This window comes from Exophiala xenobiotica (genome assembly GCF_000835505.1).
Source record: "Exophiala xenobiotica strain CBS 118157 unplaced genomic scaffold supercont1.2, whole genome shotgun sequence".
Lineage (NCBI taxonomy): Eukaryota > Fungi > Ascomycota > Eurotiomycetes > Chaetothyriales > Herpotrichiellaceae > Exophiala > Exophiala xenobiotica.
In genome coordinates, this window is record NW_013562493.1 from 2,917,053 (window position 1) to 2,932,806 (window position 15,754).

Genomic DNA, 15,754 nt, shown 5'->3' on the forward strand with positions numbered 1-15,754 from the left:
AGATAATAAATAAAATTTAATAAGAGAGATAATAATCTATTATATCTCGCTATTAAAGATAAAATATCGCGTAACAATACTATATTATCTATAAATAAACAAAAAAATCGAGAACTTTAACGAATTCCTAGAGATAACGTTAATATATCTTCTTACGAACTAATCTACTATTCTATAGAATTAATATCTACCTTAAACCTTATTTACTATATAGATTAAAATCTATATAATAATTAAGAAATCCTTATATTATCTCTTATTTAACTATTAACTAAAACTTTTTATTAACGATAATAATCCTTGATAATTAAATATCTCGAAAGATTAGAAGATAACTTTATAAAGAATTAAGATACTATAATATACTTATATATAAGCGAATCGATACTTAATTAATCGCGCTATCGTAGCTAATAAAGTTCGAAAGGAACTCGTTAAAGAGAGTTCTCTTTCTATTAATTAATAGATTTTAATTAAAGCTAAAGAATACAATAAATTCGAAGGATACTAGTTCGATCTATATTAAGTAGTAAAGACTATATTATTAGAAACTTATTATCTAGCTAATCCAAAAGATAATAAACTTAAAATATTAATTAATAGTTAGAGACTTATTCTAGCTAGATTATAAGGGAATTAAGTTAAAACGCTCTAGAATTCTTCGAAAATCTAAAGAAGATTATATAAATAAGTTATTTAAATTAATACTACTAGTCTAGAAGTAACTAAACTCTTTAAAAAGAAATAAAACAATACTTTTTCTTACGACGAGTTAGCTATTATTTCTTTTAATCTAGATAAACGTCTAAGAGTATATTTAAATTAAATAGAGAAGAAAGATTAAGATAAATAAAAGATTTTAACCTTATAATTTTAGCTCTTATAGTTAGATATAATTAAAATTAACTAGGATTAAAAAAATAAGACTATATTAAAAGAAAAAGAACTAATATCTAAATCTTCTTCTAAAGTCTTAGTAAAGAATATTAAATCTAATTATTATAATTCTTTAGTTATAGACTCTTTTAATCTAAAATCTACTATTATAATTAATAGTATAAAAGATATTAAAAGAGCGATACTGTTAGGAATATACCTAGGCCTTCTAGATAAGTCAACGGCCTTCCGTACGCGAGTCCTAGGCGACCCGGCACTTAGACTCGATGGAATGCCGAGCGTTAGGCCACCTATCTAACTCGGTAGATATAGGTATACGACTCGCATCAGAAGAGCTTACTCTCCTTATACTTAGAGTCCTATAGAGACCGAAGGTTAGGATTATTTAATACTGATTAACGAAACCCTTTATTATCGTACTTTGTCTATTCTTATTAGATGTTCCTTATATTCTCTAAATATTAATTTAGAATTGGTTAGAGTGGATAATACTTATCGGCTACCCGTATAATAGTTCTACAAACTAGAGTCACCGAGAGTTTAGCTCTATAACTGATACTTACCGAGGTGGGTCCCTTGGGTTCCTTAGACCCTACTTGTTCTACAATTGAACTAGAGATTTCGAACGAGGATACCTTTAAGGAGATCGAGCCTGGAGGGGCTACGACTTCGCTACGGTCCGAGAACGAGAAGAAAGATATAAGCACTTATAGAGAATAGCTACGTCGTCTCCTCGTTAAGCGAGATAACCTCGTAGCGTAGGTGAAAATTATACGGGTATAATTAAATATAGAATATCTAAAAGAAGAGAAGGCTAGTAACCAACTAAAATAGTTTTTCTCGATTTTAGATATAACGCTTTCGACTTATAAGCGATAGTGTAGCGACTCTCCTTATACTTAAGATCGCGAGGAGTTATAGCGAATATTAAAAATCTTGAAGTCTAAGATATTTAGCGGGGCTTCGATAAAAGATTTATAGAGTTATAATGGTAGTTAGTAAAATATCTTCGAGGCAATTCCTTAAGACATTAAGCCCGATTAGGTATATTGTATATATATCGCGGCTAACTATCTTGCGGATTGTATACTTAATAATTAGAGAAGAGATCGAAAGTTACTAGAGCCTATATCGTTGACGTGGGCACTATATCTCACTTAGTGTAAAAATACAATTAAAGATACTGATGTATATAAGGGCGAAGTACTAGAGATGCTTACAATACTTAAGTAAGGAGATAAGTCGGTGCGAGACTTAGTTTATCGTATCGAATTACTTAAGGATAACGTTGGCCCTCTTATTGAAGATGAGCGTAAGGGTTAGGCGCTTTTCTATACTTTATCGTTTACGTTACGCCGCGCTATTAGATAAGATTTAAGGACTATTACTTCTAAGACTTAAGTCCTTACTACTATGGTACGACTAAAGATAATAGTCGTATACGAAAAGTAATCGAGCGTTATATTAAGGGTAACTCCAAAGCAAAATAAATTAAAGTCTTTATTAAGTACTTTGTCGTATAGGCGACTTATATTTAGATCGTAAGAAAAAATTAAGTTCTTCTTCCTTGTCCCTTCGAAGAAGACTAAGTTTATAAAGAAGAGAGTTAAGTATTCTATATTTAATAGGGATTATTAAAATTATAGTAAAAAAAATTATAAGGGTAGAGATTATTATTCTTTTTCTAATCCTAATAAACCTAAACTCTTTATAGATAGAATATCTATTAGAAGTACGAGAAAGGGAAAGGGAAAGGAGAAGGGTAAGTTAAAAAATTGACCGCTAGTTTATTGAGTGCTGTAGTAGCGCTAGAGTTAGACGTAAGTAAGCTATTCGAAAGCGAAAGACGTACGTAAAAGTCTCTTACCTTAGATATCGAGGTCGAAGGCTCTATAGGGATTTGATTAGTATATACGCTTCTCGATAGCGGAGCGTAAGCGAACTTTATCTCTTAGCTATTAATAGCGGAAATAAAAGTGGACCCCTTTAATTTAGGAGTCTTAGTTTATACTGTTGATAGCTAAAGTATTCGAGTCTATAGGCGGTATAGGCTTAAGATGTCGATTACTAATTAGCGAGATATATATAAGAAGTAGACGATTAAATATATCGCTATAGATATTTAAATTTATGGAGCGATTCTAGGCTATCTATAATTATAGGAAACTAATTTAAATATCGATTAAAATAAGGGTATATAGCGCTTCTAAGAAGACGGCGAGTCGCTAGTAATAAGGGTACCCCTAAAAGAACTTCTTGTAGATATAGAGTTAAAGAATCTTAGGGTTATTTTAGTTTGATTGGTGAAGGACGATCTTCTAGGAGTTGGAGGCGAGATACTTATAAATCTCGAGGAGGTTAAGCTTAACCTAAGATTTCGTAAATATAAGTAGGTGTTTAAAGAGTCGAGCGAGGATTTGTTTAGTATAGATACTAAAACGAGGTATATTATTCTTATCCTTAAGGGGGAAAGGGTACCTTAGGGCCCTATTTACTCTCTTAATATAAATAAGTTACGAGTATTACGTAAATATCTTAATAATACGTTAAGGAAAGGATAGATCTAGCTAAGCGAAAGCTTTACTAGAGCCCCTATTCTCTTCGTACCAAAGTATAATGGTAGTTTACGACTTTGCGCCGACTTTCGCGGTCTTAATAAGGTAACGAAAAAAAATTGGTACCCTTTACCTCTTATCCCTAAGATATTGGATCGTCTAAGTAGCGCGAAGATTTTCTTAAAAATAGATCTAAGGGATATGTACTATAGGATTCGCGTCGCGTAAGAAGATCGCTAGAAAACAACGTTTCGTATACGATACGGGTACTTCGAGTATTTAGTAATGCCTTTTAGGCTTACGAATACTTCTACGTCCTTTTAAGTATATATTAATAAGGCGCTTTGAGGCCTTCTTAACTATATTTATATTGCTTATATAGATAATATACTAATCTTTAGTTAAGACGAAGAAGAGTATAAAAAATATATACTACTTATCTTAGAAAGACTAGAGAAGTATAGTTTATATATAAAATTATTAAAATATAAGTTTTTTTAAAGCGAAGTCAACTTTCTCGAGTATCGCGTAGAAGTCGATAATGTTTCGATAGACCCTAGTAAGGTATAAGCTATTTAGGAATAGCTAGTTCCTAAGTCGTTTAGAGATATCTAAGTATTCCTAGGTTTTGCTAATTTCTACCGCGGGTTTATCTACCGATACTTGTATATAGTGGCCCCTATTACGGATCTTCTTATTGATATAAAGGTTAGGAAAAAGACTGGACTATTCGAATGGACTAATAGCGTAAATAAGGCGTTTCGTACACTAAAAGCCTATTTTTCGCTTAATACTATTCTCGCGTACTTCGATCCTAAAAAAGGGTTAAGAGTTAAAGTGGACGTATTAGGAGAAGCTATCGAAGGGGTATTGACCTAAGCTTACGAGATATAAGGGGGTCGTACCCTATAAAAACCTATAGTATTCTTCTCGTAAAAGTTAACGCTAGCTAAGAGAAACTATTATATAGAAGACAGCGAGATACTTATAATCGTATATGTGTTTAAGGAGTAAAGATACTACCTCGAAGTGTTTATAGAAAGTATAATTATCCTAACTAATTATAAGGCTTTATAAAGCTTTATAACTACGAAGGTTCTAAATCGAAGATAAATACGATAGATAAAGATACTAGTCGTATACGATTTTTATATTTAATAAAGACAAGGAAAAGATAATCTAGTCGATAGGTTATCTCGCCGTCCTAATTATATAATAAAGAAAGAGCTATCGTTAGAAAATATTTTGACTACGCTACTTAAGCTATATATATCTAAGAATAACGATCCTTAGGAGAAATATATATAAGATAGCGAAGAAGTGATAGTGGGAGTGATAATTTAGGTATAAGTCTAAATGAGTCGAAACTCTATTAATAGTGTATATAATGTTATTATATTACCCTAGTTAAAGGCTAAGTCGATAGCGATACCTTAACTAAATAAGTTCGAGGCGGAGATACTATAGGAACGTAGGTCTTCGCTTACGGATTGGTTAAGAGAACTCTAAGTACTAGATAAGTAATATAAGGAAGCTTAGTGGGTAACGGCTCTAAGCGGTCGAATTATATAGGGTCCGTATAAAGGGGCCTAGAGTGTCAGAGACGATAACGTTGTGCGTCGCGATGGGTTCGTATACATCCCGTAAGATCCTATAACGAGGTAAGAAATCTTTTGGGTAAATTATAATGATCCCTAGGAAGGCGGGTACTTTAGTAAACGCTGGATAGCTAAGAATATTATATGGTATTACTAATAGCTGTAGATAAGACGAGATATATATTAATATATTAACTCTTATAATATCTATTAATATATAAAGGTACTAAGGTATAGACTCTACGGAAGACTTAAGCCCTTATCAATCCCTAAGGGGCCTTGATAAGATATCTCGATAAACTTTATCGTAGGGTTACCACTATTACTTCACTATAGAAAAGTATACGATTTGATTTTAGTAATTATAGATAAATACTCGAAGATAGTGGTCTTATTATTGTATAATAGTACGATAGACGTACCTAAAATAAGTTAGTTAATTTTAGAAAAGATAGTTATAAGATTTAGCGCCCTAAAAAGTATTATAAGTAATAGAGGAATAGTCTTTACCTTATTATATTAAGGTACTTTATACTCTTACTTTACTACTTATAGGCTTTTCTCTACGGTATTTTATCCTTAGATAGATAGATAGATAGAATGGATAAATTAAATACTAAAATATTATCTCTATTGTTATATTAATTATTAACAATTAAACTAGGCACCGTTACTTATAAGTGTAGAGTATACGATAAACTCTTAATAGAATACGACGATAAAGTAGTCTTTATTCTTAAGAGTGTATAGCTTTACTTTGTAAATATATATTAATATTGTATGCGAAGCGGATACGAATCGATAAATAAACTATCTAGCGGAAGAAAGAGTAAAGGATTTAGTCGATTCTTTATAAGTCGCTAGCGAAGCGTAGGTAACTGTAGCGGAAGAAATAGAAAAAATAGCTAAGTATTATAATACTAAGAGAATAATAATATAGTTTAATATTAGCGATAGAGTCTAACTTATGGCTAAGAATATTTGTATACGAAGAGTAAGTAAGAAGCTTACGAACTAGTTTCTTAGGTCTTTTACGATGGTAGAAAGAATTAGTCGTAATACGTATAAACTAGAATTGCTAGAAAAGTATGGGCGACTATACTAAACTTTTTATATATCGCTACTTTAAAGATAGACTTAGCGATATAGAGTCGAATCGCCTATGTCTATCGATATTAAAGGCGAAGAGGAGTAGGAAGTAGAAGAAGTGTTAAGTAAGCGAAAGGTTCGGGGGAGTACTAAGTTCTACGTTTGATGGGTAGGCTTTAGTGAAGTTTACGACTCTTGATAGCTAGCTTTTAATCTACGAAACGTATGCGAAGCGATTAAGAAGTTTCGATAGAAAGAGTAAGTAAAGGTATAAAGAAAAAAGTTTTTATTGCGCTTATAACTTGTAAGCGAGCCGTAGCTATCCTACCGTAGTAGAGTAAATAAAAAGTACGTATCCTTCGGTTGTTTACGGCCGTTAAAGTGAATCGTAGATGGGTAGTAAGCGACTAACGAAAGCGTACCCTAGGATAAACTTAAGTACGGTACGATCGGTCCTATAACACTAAATAACACTAAGCTTTATACTTATACGTCGTAAGTATATCGTAAGCGATAAGTACCTACCTCGTACCTAACTAGCTACCTAGCGGGATTCACTTAGATTTAATCGGAGTTTTGTTTCTTCGAAGAGGCTTTTTCCGCCTAGATAGAAGTAGGAAGGCTATTCTAAAAATACGATTAGTATACGCAACGTAAGCGGAAAGTATACTTACGATATAATTATATAACTTGACGCCACTACGTATAGCTTTAATAAGATAATTTAATAACTAGCTTAAACTAGCGTTACTACTACGAGCTATAGCCGAACCACTAAAGCGACGAATACGACCACCACGAGGAGAGGCACTAGGAACAGTACGAGCGGTCTTAGTATTAGCAAGGGTAAGGGTACGGTCGAAGTACGTAGCGGCCTCTTCGATGGCTCGCTTATAAACTATATTTGGCTCGTTATCCTCGGTAGTGTCGTTAGCTAACGTAGTATTTATATTCTAAAGATAAGTTATATCCAATATAAGGCGATTAGGTATTTATATAGATTAGTGTATAAATCGTAGATAGAAAGGAGGTATACTGGAATATAACCGTCGTCGCCTCTACGTTTACCTTTTTAATAATAAGTGTAGTTAATAGATTTACGGTCCTTGGGAGTTAGCTTAATATATACGAAATGTGTACTAGCCGTATGACTATTGGTAGTTAACTAGCGGAAGTAACGATGGCACGGGAGCTTGGCTACTATCTTACGTTTACGTAGGGTTTAAGAAGAAATAGAGTAGGCTACGAGCGTATTAGCTACGTATTATACGCGAACTATATAAAAAGTATATACTTACGGCGAGGACGATAAGGAGGATTACTATTAGGCGCTTTAGTAGTAGTCTATTCGAGTATATTTTAAACGTTGGCCACTAAGAAAGATATTAGTATACATTACGAATACGGAAAGTACGATATACTCTTAAAGGATAATCGGGAAGAGTAAGTTTTAATTGCTAGTAGATGGACTAGGTAGAAGAGTTGTAAGATACTATTAATATTAGCGCTAGAATTCCGTAAGCGAAACGGATAAGAAGAGCTACTTATAGTTTATTGTTATTGATTCTAAGGAAAGAAAAAATAAGAGAGTAGAAATAATAACAGTACAACAATATTACTAGATATAAGTAGGTAGCGACGCGTACGCGAAACGATGCGGTAATACAATAGGGCGGTGAATAAAGCTATCGAGATACCGTATCCTTTTCGTATACGATATAGGAATAATGCTAGCCTTACGTAAAAGCAATAAGGCTAAGCGCTTTATATACGAAACGTATCTACCTAGAATAAAAATTTCGTATATATAAAAAGCGTAGTAGAAAAACCCTTATTACTATCTCGTAAGCGGATCGCTTACGATTTAGGAACGGGAACTAGGAAGGTATTAATCTTAATCTTAACGTTCTTCGTTAACTTACCCGAACTTCTCGAGAACGAGAAGTTAGGGGGAAGGGGGATAATGTTAGGAATACACCTAGGCCTTCTAGATAAGTTAACGGCCTTTCGTACGCGAGTCCTAGACGACCTGGCACTTAGACTCAATAGAATACTGAGCGTTAGGCTACCTATTTAACTTGGTAGATATAGGTATACGACTCGTATTAGGAGAGCTTACTCTCTTTATACTTAGAGTCCTATAGAGACCGAAGGTCAGGATTATCTAATACTAATTAACGAAACCCTTTATTATCGTACTTTATCTATTCTTATTAGGCGTTCCTTATAGATACTTATTTTAATATAGTAAAAGAAATTAATAGTAAATATTACTTAATACTAATAAGATATAACTTGTTATAAACTATAACCTTAATCTATAAAGAAAAGATTAAAGAATAGAGAGTAAAAAAAATATAAACTATAGTTATTATCGAACCTTATAGTGTCTTATAAATAGAAATCTTATATAATTATTTTATTACTACTTATTATATCGTATTTTATATAAATATATACTCTTTCTAAAAAAAAAAGAGATTACTCTATAGTAATAAATAAATACGCGCGATTATAGATCTTTATAAATCTTTTTAGACTATTATTAATATAGATAAGAAGTAGTTATCGATTACGCTAGCTAACGCACTATTACAATTAATTACGAAAGATTTTATACGAATTATAAATATTTATAATTTATCTTTACCTTTATTTTTACGTTCTTTCCTATAATTACTATTAGTTACGAATTAATATAAAAACTAACGAAAACTTACTTAATATATTTACGTAGCTTAATAGTATCGTAATATTTTAGTATATTAATATATATAACGAAGCGAAACGGATAGTACTTACTTTAGTTAAGAGAGTAGTTAGCTATACACTAGCCTTAGTAATAATATATATAAGCTATTTTATATAGTTATAAATAGTTACGAAGAAATATAGAATACTTACTATTATTAAGTTTATTAGCGACCGAACAATAAGAGAAGAAGAGATCCTATATATTTTTATACTAGATATAGTCTATTACTATTAGTTATTAATAAATATATAAGGAATAAAGAGAAAACTTATTAGGATTGTTAATAGTTTCGATTGATTATATATAGTATACCTTAATATAATCGATACGATCTATTACGAGCGTTAATAAACGGTTTTAAACTAAAGGAAAGAAGTTTACTTATAATTAATTATAAACTAAATTTAGTCGAGGATACGTTGAAATACAATAGATTACGTATTAGAATAATTAGTAACTAATTAATCTAAACGATATAAGGTCGCGATAATAATAAAGTTAGTCGATATATTATATTATATATTATTATTAACTATCGCGAATTATTATAGATTACTACGAAAGTATTAATTAAAGATTAAAGAAAAGATCTTATTGATTTAAAGCGAAAGCTCTCGAAACGATCTATAATAACTATAAATTAATATATCTTCTTAAAATTATAGTATAATATAAAGGGATAAGCGCAATAGTTAATTATTAATTAGAATTTAGCGAGTCTAATTAATAAACTATACTAGTATAGTTATAGAGATATATAAAAAGGGTCTAAGGTCGACGACGATAGAGTTCGAACCTCGTAGGATCTATATAAATCTACGTGTATCGAGCTAAAAGGGATACTCTCTATAGGATATAGAGATATTTATAATATTTAACTAATCGATAAGATATTAGAGACTAACTTAAGGGATTACTACTTATTTCTATCTCTTTTACGAAATATATCTACTTTTTTTTAATCGTAAAAATATATAATAATTTAGATTACTATCGTATATTAAATTTATTAATTATAAATAATATAAATTAAGGAAACTATAAAAGAATTAAAATAAGAACTTCTAAATCTTATAAAAAAACTAGGGTCTAAGGGTTTCTATATCTCGCGTAGCGTCGTCGCTATCGTTACGAGCTATTCTCGACCTTAATAGACTATTACTTCCTAAAATACAATATAATAGAGAAGACAATATATTTTTTATATATTATAAAAGAGAGAGAAATAAAATAGAAGGAAAGAAGGGAAGATATAATGCGTTACGAGCCCTACGGCTTAGTAGAACAACAAGAATACGTAACTCGTAGATGCTCGTAAGGAAGTAGAGGAGGATATGATATTAGCGTCGGGATACTTGCTCAGCCTAGTATTCCCCCTCCTTGCGCTCAGTTACGAGTGACTACATATAGCGGCCAGTCTTTCCCTCTTAGATTAGTTAGTTAATCAATCTCTTCCGCCGCTACAACCACAACTGCACCTTGTCACATGATACACTAGGCCAACATAGGAATAGCCCAGTTGGCGCACCTCTTCTCTTGCGCTGCGCTCTCTTGTCTTGCTCTTCTTTTCTATCTTGTCAGAGACACCATACAAACAATCAAAGCGCTATTGCAGCCACCAAAACCCCTTTCCTTCTTCTTCCAATGCCCATCATATTACACACCTCGTATAGCTTCCGCCATCTTCGACCTCCGCCTTGATAAAGCGACATGGCTGAGGGTCTCCTGAAATGCTCAGCTGAACAAGGGCTGCTCAGGGAGTGTCATACAAGGAGAGGCTTAGGTTCACTCTCCAGAGGCTATTGCAGCTGCCTTTGGAGGCCTATTCTCGACTCTCACAGCACTCTCTATTCTTCTCACGCCTCTACCTCCTCCTCCTGAACCCAAACTCTTTTGCCAGCCAAAGCCACGAAGATTCTCATGTCAGCCACAGACACCAAGTCAGTCAGCATGGCCGAACCCGCGCCACAGTCGCGAGAGACACCGGCTCGAGGAAGACGGCTCGCGACGCCTGTGGGACACGGTGTGTATGGGAAGAGGAGCACAAAAGGGCCATAACTGCCGAGGGGGTGTCTATCAGGACTCACAACGCACACGTGGAAGATGAAGACGAAGACGAAGACGACGACAATGACACCCACAGTGACCGCACGGTATCCTCGTCAACCAGCACCAGAACCCGCTACAACGCCACGTCGTCCGGAAAGGAGAGGCCAATCGCCAGACCCAAGCATTGCAACTCCTCGACGAGATCTCATGCGATGCTCGCTGACATATTTGCCGCCATGGTTAGTCCCAATGACGATGAGAATCTTGCTGCAATCAGCCAGTTGATCCCTTGCCTCGGCCCTCAAATGGTCCAAAGGCTTATATGCGCAATGTCAAGAATATGGAAATCGCGCGCATGGCCAGCCGGAACGCCGCCCCGAGTGCGTCTCAGGACTCCAATGCGACAATCGACTACAACACTACGGCGAAAAACCCCCCAGGCGACGGGCCACGGCATTCGCTCCTCCGGCGGCGGCTACCCCTGCGGCTCCCAATGCCAGACTCAACGGGCCCACGGTGTTGATTCCATCGGCAGCTATTCCTTCGCCTCACAATACCATACCCGACATATGTTCGTCGGCTATGCTTTCGACAGCGATGCCTCCGACGGTCGAGTCCAGAGCCGAGACGCGCTCGACGAACATCCTTTGCCGGCTACTGCTGCAAGAAACCATCAGCCTTCGGCGGCCAACACCAAACGCGATACACGCACGATGAACCGTCCTCGGCGGACTTGGACCCCTACTCGGTGCGACCGGGCGAGCTGTACTTCGAGGAGCTCATCGCACCGAGGAACAAGCTGTACGTCGCGATCTCCTTCGACGGCCACATCTGGGTCGGCCACGAGAGCGTCAAGGACAGCCACCTGCTTGCGCCCTTCCTCAGCCGGCACCCCCGCTGGATGCGCTTCTGGGCCGAGGGGACGGTGCAGGATCGGCTGTGTCAACCTGCCACGGACGCCCGTCTACAACATCCTCGACATGGCCGTTGACTACAAGGCCAGGCCCAGGTCCCTGGTCGTTCTCGATGCCGTCTGGCTGAGCGTCAAGGACGTGCAGAACATGAAGCTCGTGGAGCACGTGACCAACTTGTGCAAGGTGAACCGTGGGTGGAATATCAGACAAGATGGAGGGTGGTTTTCCCCCCCTTTGGTTTGGGGGGATTGGTGTTGGATTGATGCAGGGGTGCAGGGGTGCAGGGGTGCAGGCACATGATAATGTTCTACTGGCGGTTGTTGTTGTTGGTGTTGTATTTTCTCTTTCTGGCGTTCATGGCTTTCTGGTCGAATTGTCCGTGATTCTTATCCGCGTCATCGTGCCATGGGGTCTCCTCCGCGGAAGAAGTCCGCGCGCCTTTCCAAACCGTCGGGACTGGCTGTGTTTGAAAGAAATCGAAGTTCTGCTATGACCTGCTGCTGTGTGACCTGGCGACCCCCCGCTTCCCCAGTCATTCTGCGCTTCCTTCCCGATCAACTAGCTAGCTGACTATCTGGTTCGGACCGTCGCGGCTGCCGCGGCCCTGGGGTAAGCGCCAAGACAAAACTATGTGGGGGTTTAGCGAAAAACTTAAAAAGCACGCCGTCGTGCTCTGGCGACGATCATCCGGGGGAGGGACGGGGGCGGAGTCTGGGGAACTCCCCTACGCGCCGGTCATCTTGGGGACAGGACGGCCAACCACCAACCAAGTCGCTGGCGTGAGAATAGCGTGTGGTCAGTGAGGAGATGGAAGGAGGTATCCAAAGATATTATTATTGGCATTGAGTACCGTTCCATGTAACCAAACTATATATACATGCCAGCTGGAGCCATTCGCGGGTTGCCAGATTCCCCTTATCCACGTCCCCAGGCAAGGCGGTGATGACGGCTAAGGCATCATCGTCATCGAGGTAGCCGGCCCTTCACCTTCCGAGCCATCATCTCTCCGCCGAAGAGGCTTCCCTGGATCTGGACCGGCCAGGTGGGAATCAAAAACTCCGGCAGCGGCTCAAGCTGTCACCCATTTACGTCGTGACTATCGTGGCCATCATCTCCGTCGCTCGTCACGCTCGAGGCGCGACGCCCAGCATCTGTGCAGCCTGCACCGTCTCCGCCGAGCGCGATCTCGCGCCTGGTGGCAGAGACACCGTCTTCGTTGAAAGGCTCGGTGGGAGTCGCAGGCGTCTCCATACTCCACCCAACCAGCTCAGGCTCTTTGTTCTTCCTCCTACAGCCAGCAGCGGGAGAAGACTTTCGCGAACGAGCGGCCTGCGCTCCAACGGGCAGGAGCTTGAGGTTGGTGCACCCTCAGCTGGCGCTTCATGTACTCGTCCATGCTGTTGAAATTGCCGACCCTCTGGTCTGTCACGAAGCTGTTGAAGGATAGATCACGGTTTCCGGTTTACTCGCCCCCTACCTTGTTGTGTTCTTGAGTTGCGGTAACTCGCCCAGCGTATCTCTGATGCCGGGATTCGCGCCGTACTTCTGCAGCAATCGCACTAGTCTCTCGTTTCCAACCCTGGCTGCTTCGTGCAATGGTGTTCCCAGTCCAAAGTCCTTCCAATGGTGGTAGGAGAATTCGTGTTCTTCGTACATGATTCCGTTGATTGGAGCGCCTTTTTTGAGGAGTAGCATGATGATCTCGTCCGGACGATCTTTCTCTACAGCACAATGAAGAGGCTGTCCGTATTCTGTGGAAGCACCAAGCTTGAATAGCAGTTCGATTACCTCTTTCGAAGCAGATTTGCCTGCCATAGATAGAGGTGTAATGTCGAATTTGTAGCGAGCATTAGGATTCGCACCGTGAGCAACGAGCCATTGCACCAGCTCCGGATCAAACAAGGCAAGGCTAAGTTGATTAGAAACCATCGTAACTCGAGTTGAGAGAGAGAGAGAAACCTACGCCGAAGGAGGAGGATAATCTTCTCGGAGAGGTGTATTTATGTCGAAGCCACTTGACAGTAGAAGCTCAAGGATGGGGTATGAACACTGTTCGACGGCCCTGGCGAAGTCGAAAGTAGTTGGTTTGATGTTGTTGGCCAGCAGACAAGCCACAACAGTCAAATCGTCGTTCTCAACCGCAATTCGTAGAGCCTCATGTTTGTCTCGGTCGGATAGGTTATGTGCGTTACTAAGAAGCGATTGCATTTCCTCTAGATCGCCGGCGGCACTGGCGTTTGCGAGGGAACTTTCGCTAAACGACATCTTAAGATGAGGAGACCGTGGGAGACTTAGAAGACGTGTCTACTGGGGAGAAGATGGAGAAGCAAAGGCGACCTTTGGTATAAATCTTGGTTGGTGGGGAGACCATTTGACTTACGTCATCACAGCCACCCAGGAGCTATACGGTTGGGGGTTCCCCTTGGATCCTTAGGCACTGAACAGAGATCTCTTCAACCTTCTTCAACAATTAGGCCTAGGCGCCAGAATAGCAAGTTACATTTGAACTTCTTTCCACCAAAGCCAATTCCACGGCAAACTCGAGAGCTCGTTCTCGCTCCATCATATCGTTCGTTTGACCGTGGCATCGTCACATTCAACCATCACCTCGACAACCAACCTCGAATTCGGGTTATGCCCTATCCTTCAAAATCAGTGAAAATCCCGAACCTTTTGCTCACCCAGGCTTTCTTGCCCTGAAGAAGGTTCCGTTCCCAGTCCTCTTTCTTGATAATAGACTTTTTGGGCATTTATTTCAATAATCCTCGCGCCCCTTCCCATGTCTAGCTTAGATTTTATATATCTCAACCTATTTTCTTGCCTACTCACCGTCGCGGCTTGATGAGTGCTGGTTGAAGGCCCGGAGATGGTGTATTGTGAGAAGGCAGGCTTTAGATGATGAGTTCTTACGGGGCAGCAGCGGTTGAAATCGGCCTAGGGTTGGCCCTTGGAAATATTGGGTTTGAATATATACCTTGTGAGGTGGAAGTTGTTGTTGGAAATCCAAGGTTTGCTTGTTGAGGGATCGGTTTTGGCTGACGGATCTCTGACGGCTTAATCAGGACCTGGCTTTTCTCGATCGATGAAGCGAAAACCCTCAGTACCAATCTGTCTTGGAGGTAAAGAGCTGGACCTTTGGGAGCTTTACCATCCACAAATGCCGTACCATGCTCTCCTAGATGATTCCGAGCAAATCCTTGACTTCATAGTCTTGAAGTAGGAAATCAACGTAAAATTTTCGAAGGCATTTTGCGATAAATTCTTTCTTATCGGGCAGCTGGATTTTGCCGTGGAACACTGCATATATCAAGGCAGCTTGGTAACCACGGAAGTACTTTTCGTTTGCCCTGTACTTGGCAGCAAATTCTTGCATTCTGGGCAATCAAATTCTTATCACCTGCCTGTGGATCCTCGAAGTTGACTCCCGGATGTGGCGGAATATGTGCGGACACCGTGGCCCGGGGAGATATCAGAAACACTGCAAAACAGCCATTTAGCGCCTCGGTTAGGTGGTACCGTTTGCCTCCACTGCCAAACACAAGTAATGCAACTTCGTTCATAAAGAAACTCGAGGTAGCATCGTCATTTTTGATGAGGTTGTACGTAGGATGTCGTTTAGCCATGAACAAAGGTAGAATGTTCGAGGATCTCTTGTTAAACTTCGATGCGGATCCCGGCAGCACTGGTCAACTCTGATGCCCAATGTTATGTTTAAATACAGGCGCGGGACTGGCGAGGCACCCATGAGATGAACAGAGGAATGCTGAAAACATGGACTCCATCGATAGCCGCGACTCTGGCAAGGCAATAGCAGGCTACACCTGGCTATGGTGTGGCTGAATTTAGAACTGGTTTGCACGCTGGGCGCTCTTTCAGCCTAAGAGACTGATTCCACCC

The 15,754-nt window shown here is 38.9% G+C and overlaps 2 protein-coding genes across 2 annotated transcripts; one reads left to right on the forward strand and one right to left on the reverse strand.

Annotated features, from left to right (window-relative positions):
* The first annotated feature begins 10,485 nt into the window (after positions 1–10,485).
* Positions 10,486–12,771, forward strand: PV05_03286 (uncharacterized protein). Its single transcript, XM_013463919.1, has one exon. It carries the CDS (start codon positions 11,156–11,158, stop codon positions 12,155–12,157), a length of 1,002 nt encoding a protein of 333 aa, XP_013319373.1. The 5' UTR covers positions 10,486–11,155; the 3' UTR covers positions 12,158–12,771.
* Positions 12,772–13,072: 301 nt separating this feature from the next.
* Positions 13,073–14,122, reverse strand: PV05_03287 (uncharacterized protein; the record flags this gene model as incomplete). Its single annotated transcript, XM_013463920.1, has 2 exons — positions 13,073–13,766; positions 13,821–14,122. The coding sequence occupies 2 exons, from the start codon at positions 14,120–14,122 to the stop codon at positions 13,331–13,333; spliced, it is 738 nt and encodes a 245-aa protein (XP_013319374.1). The 3' UTR covers positions 13,073–13,330.
* Positions 14,123–15,754: the final 1,632 nt, after the last annotated feature.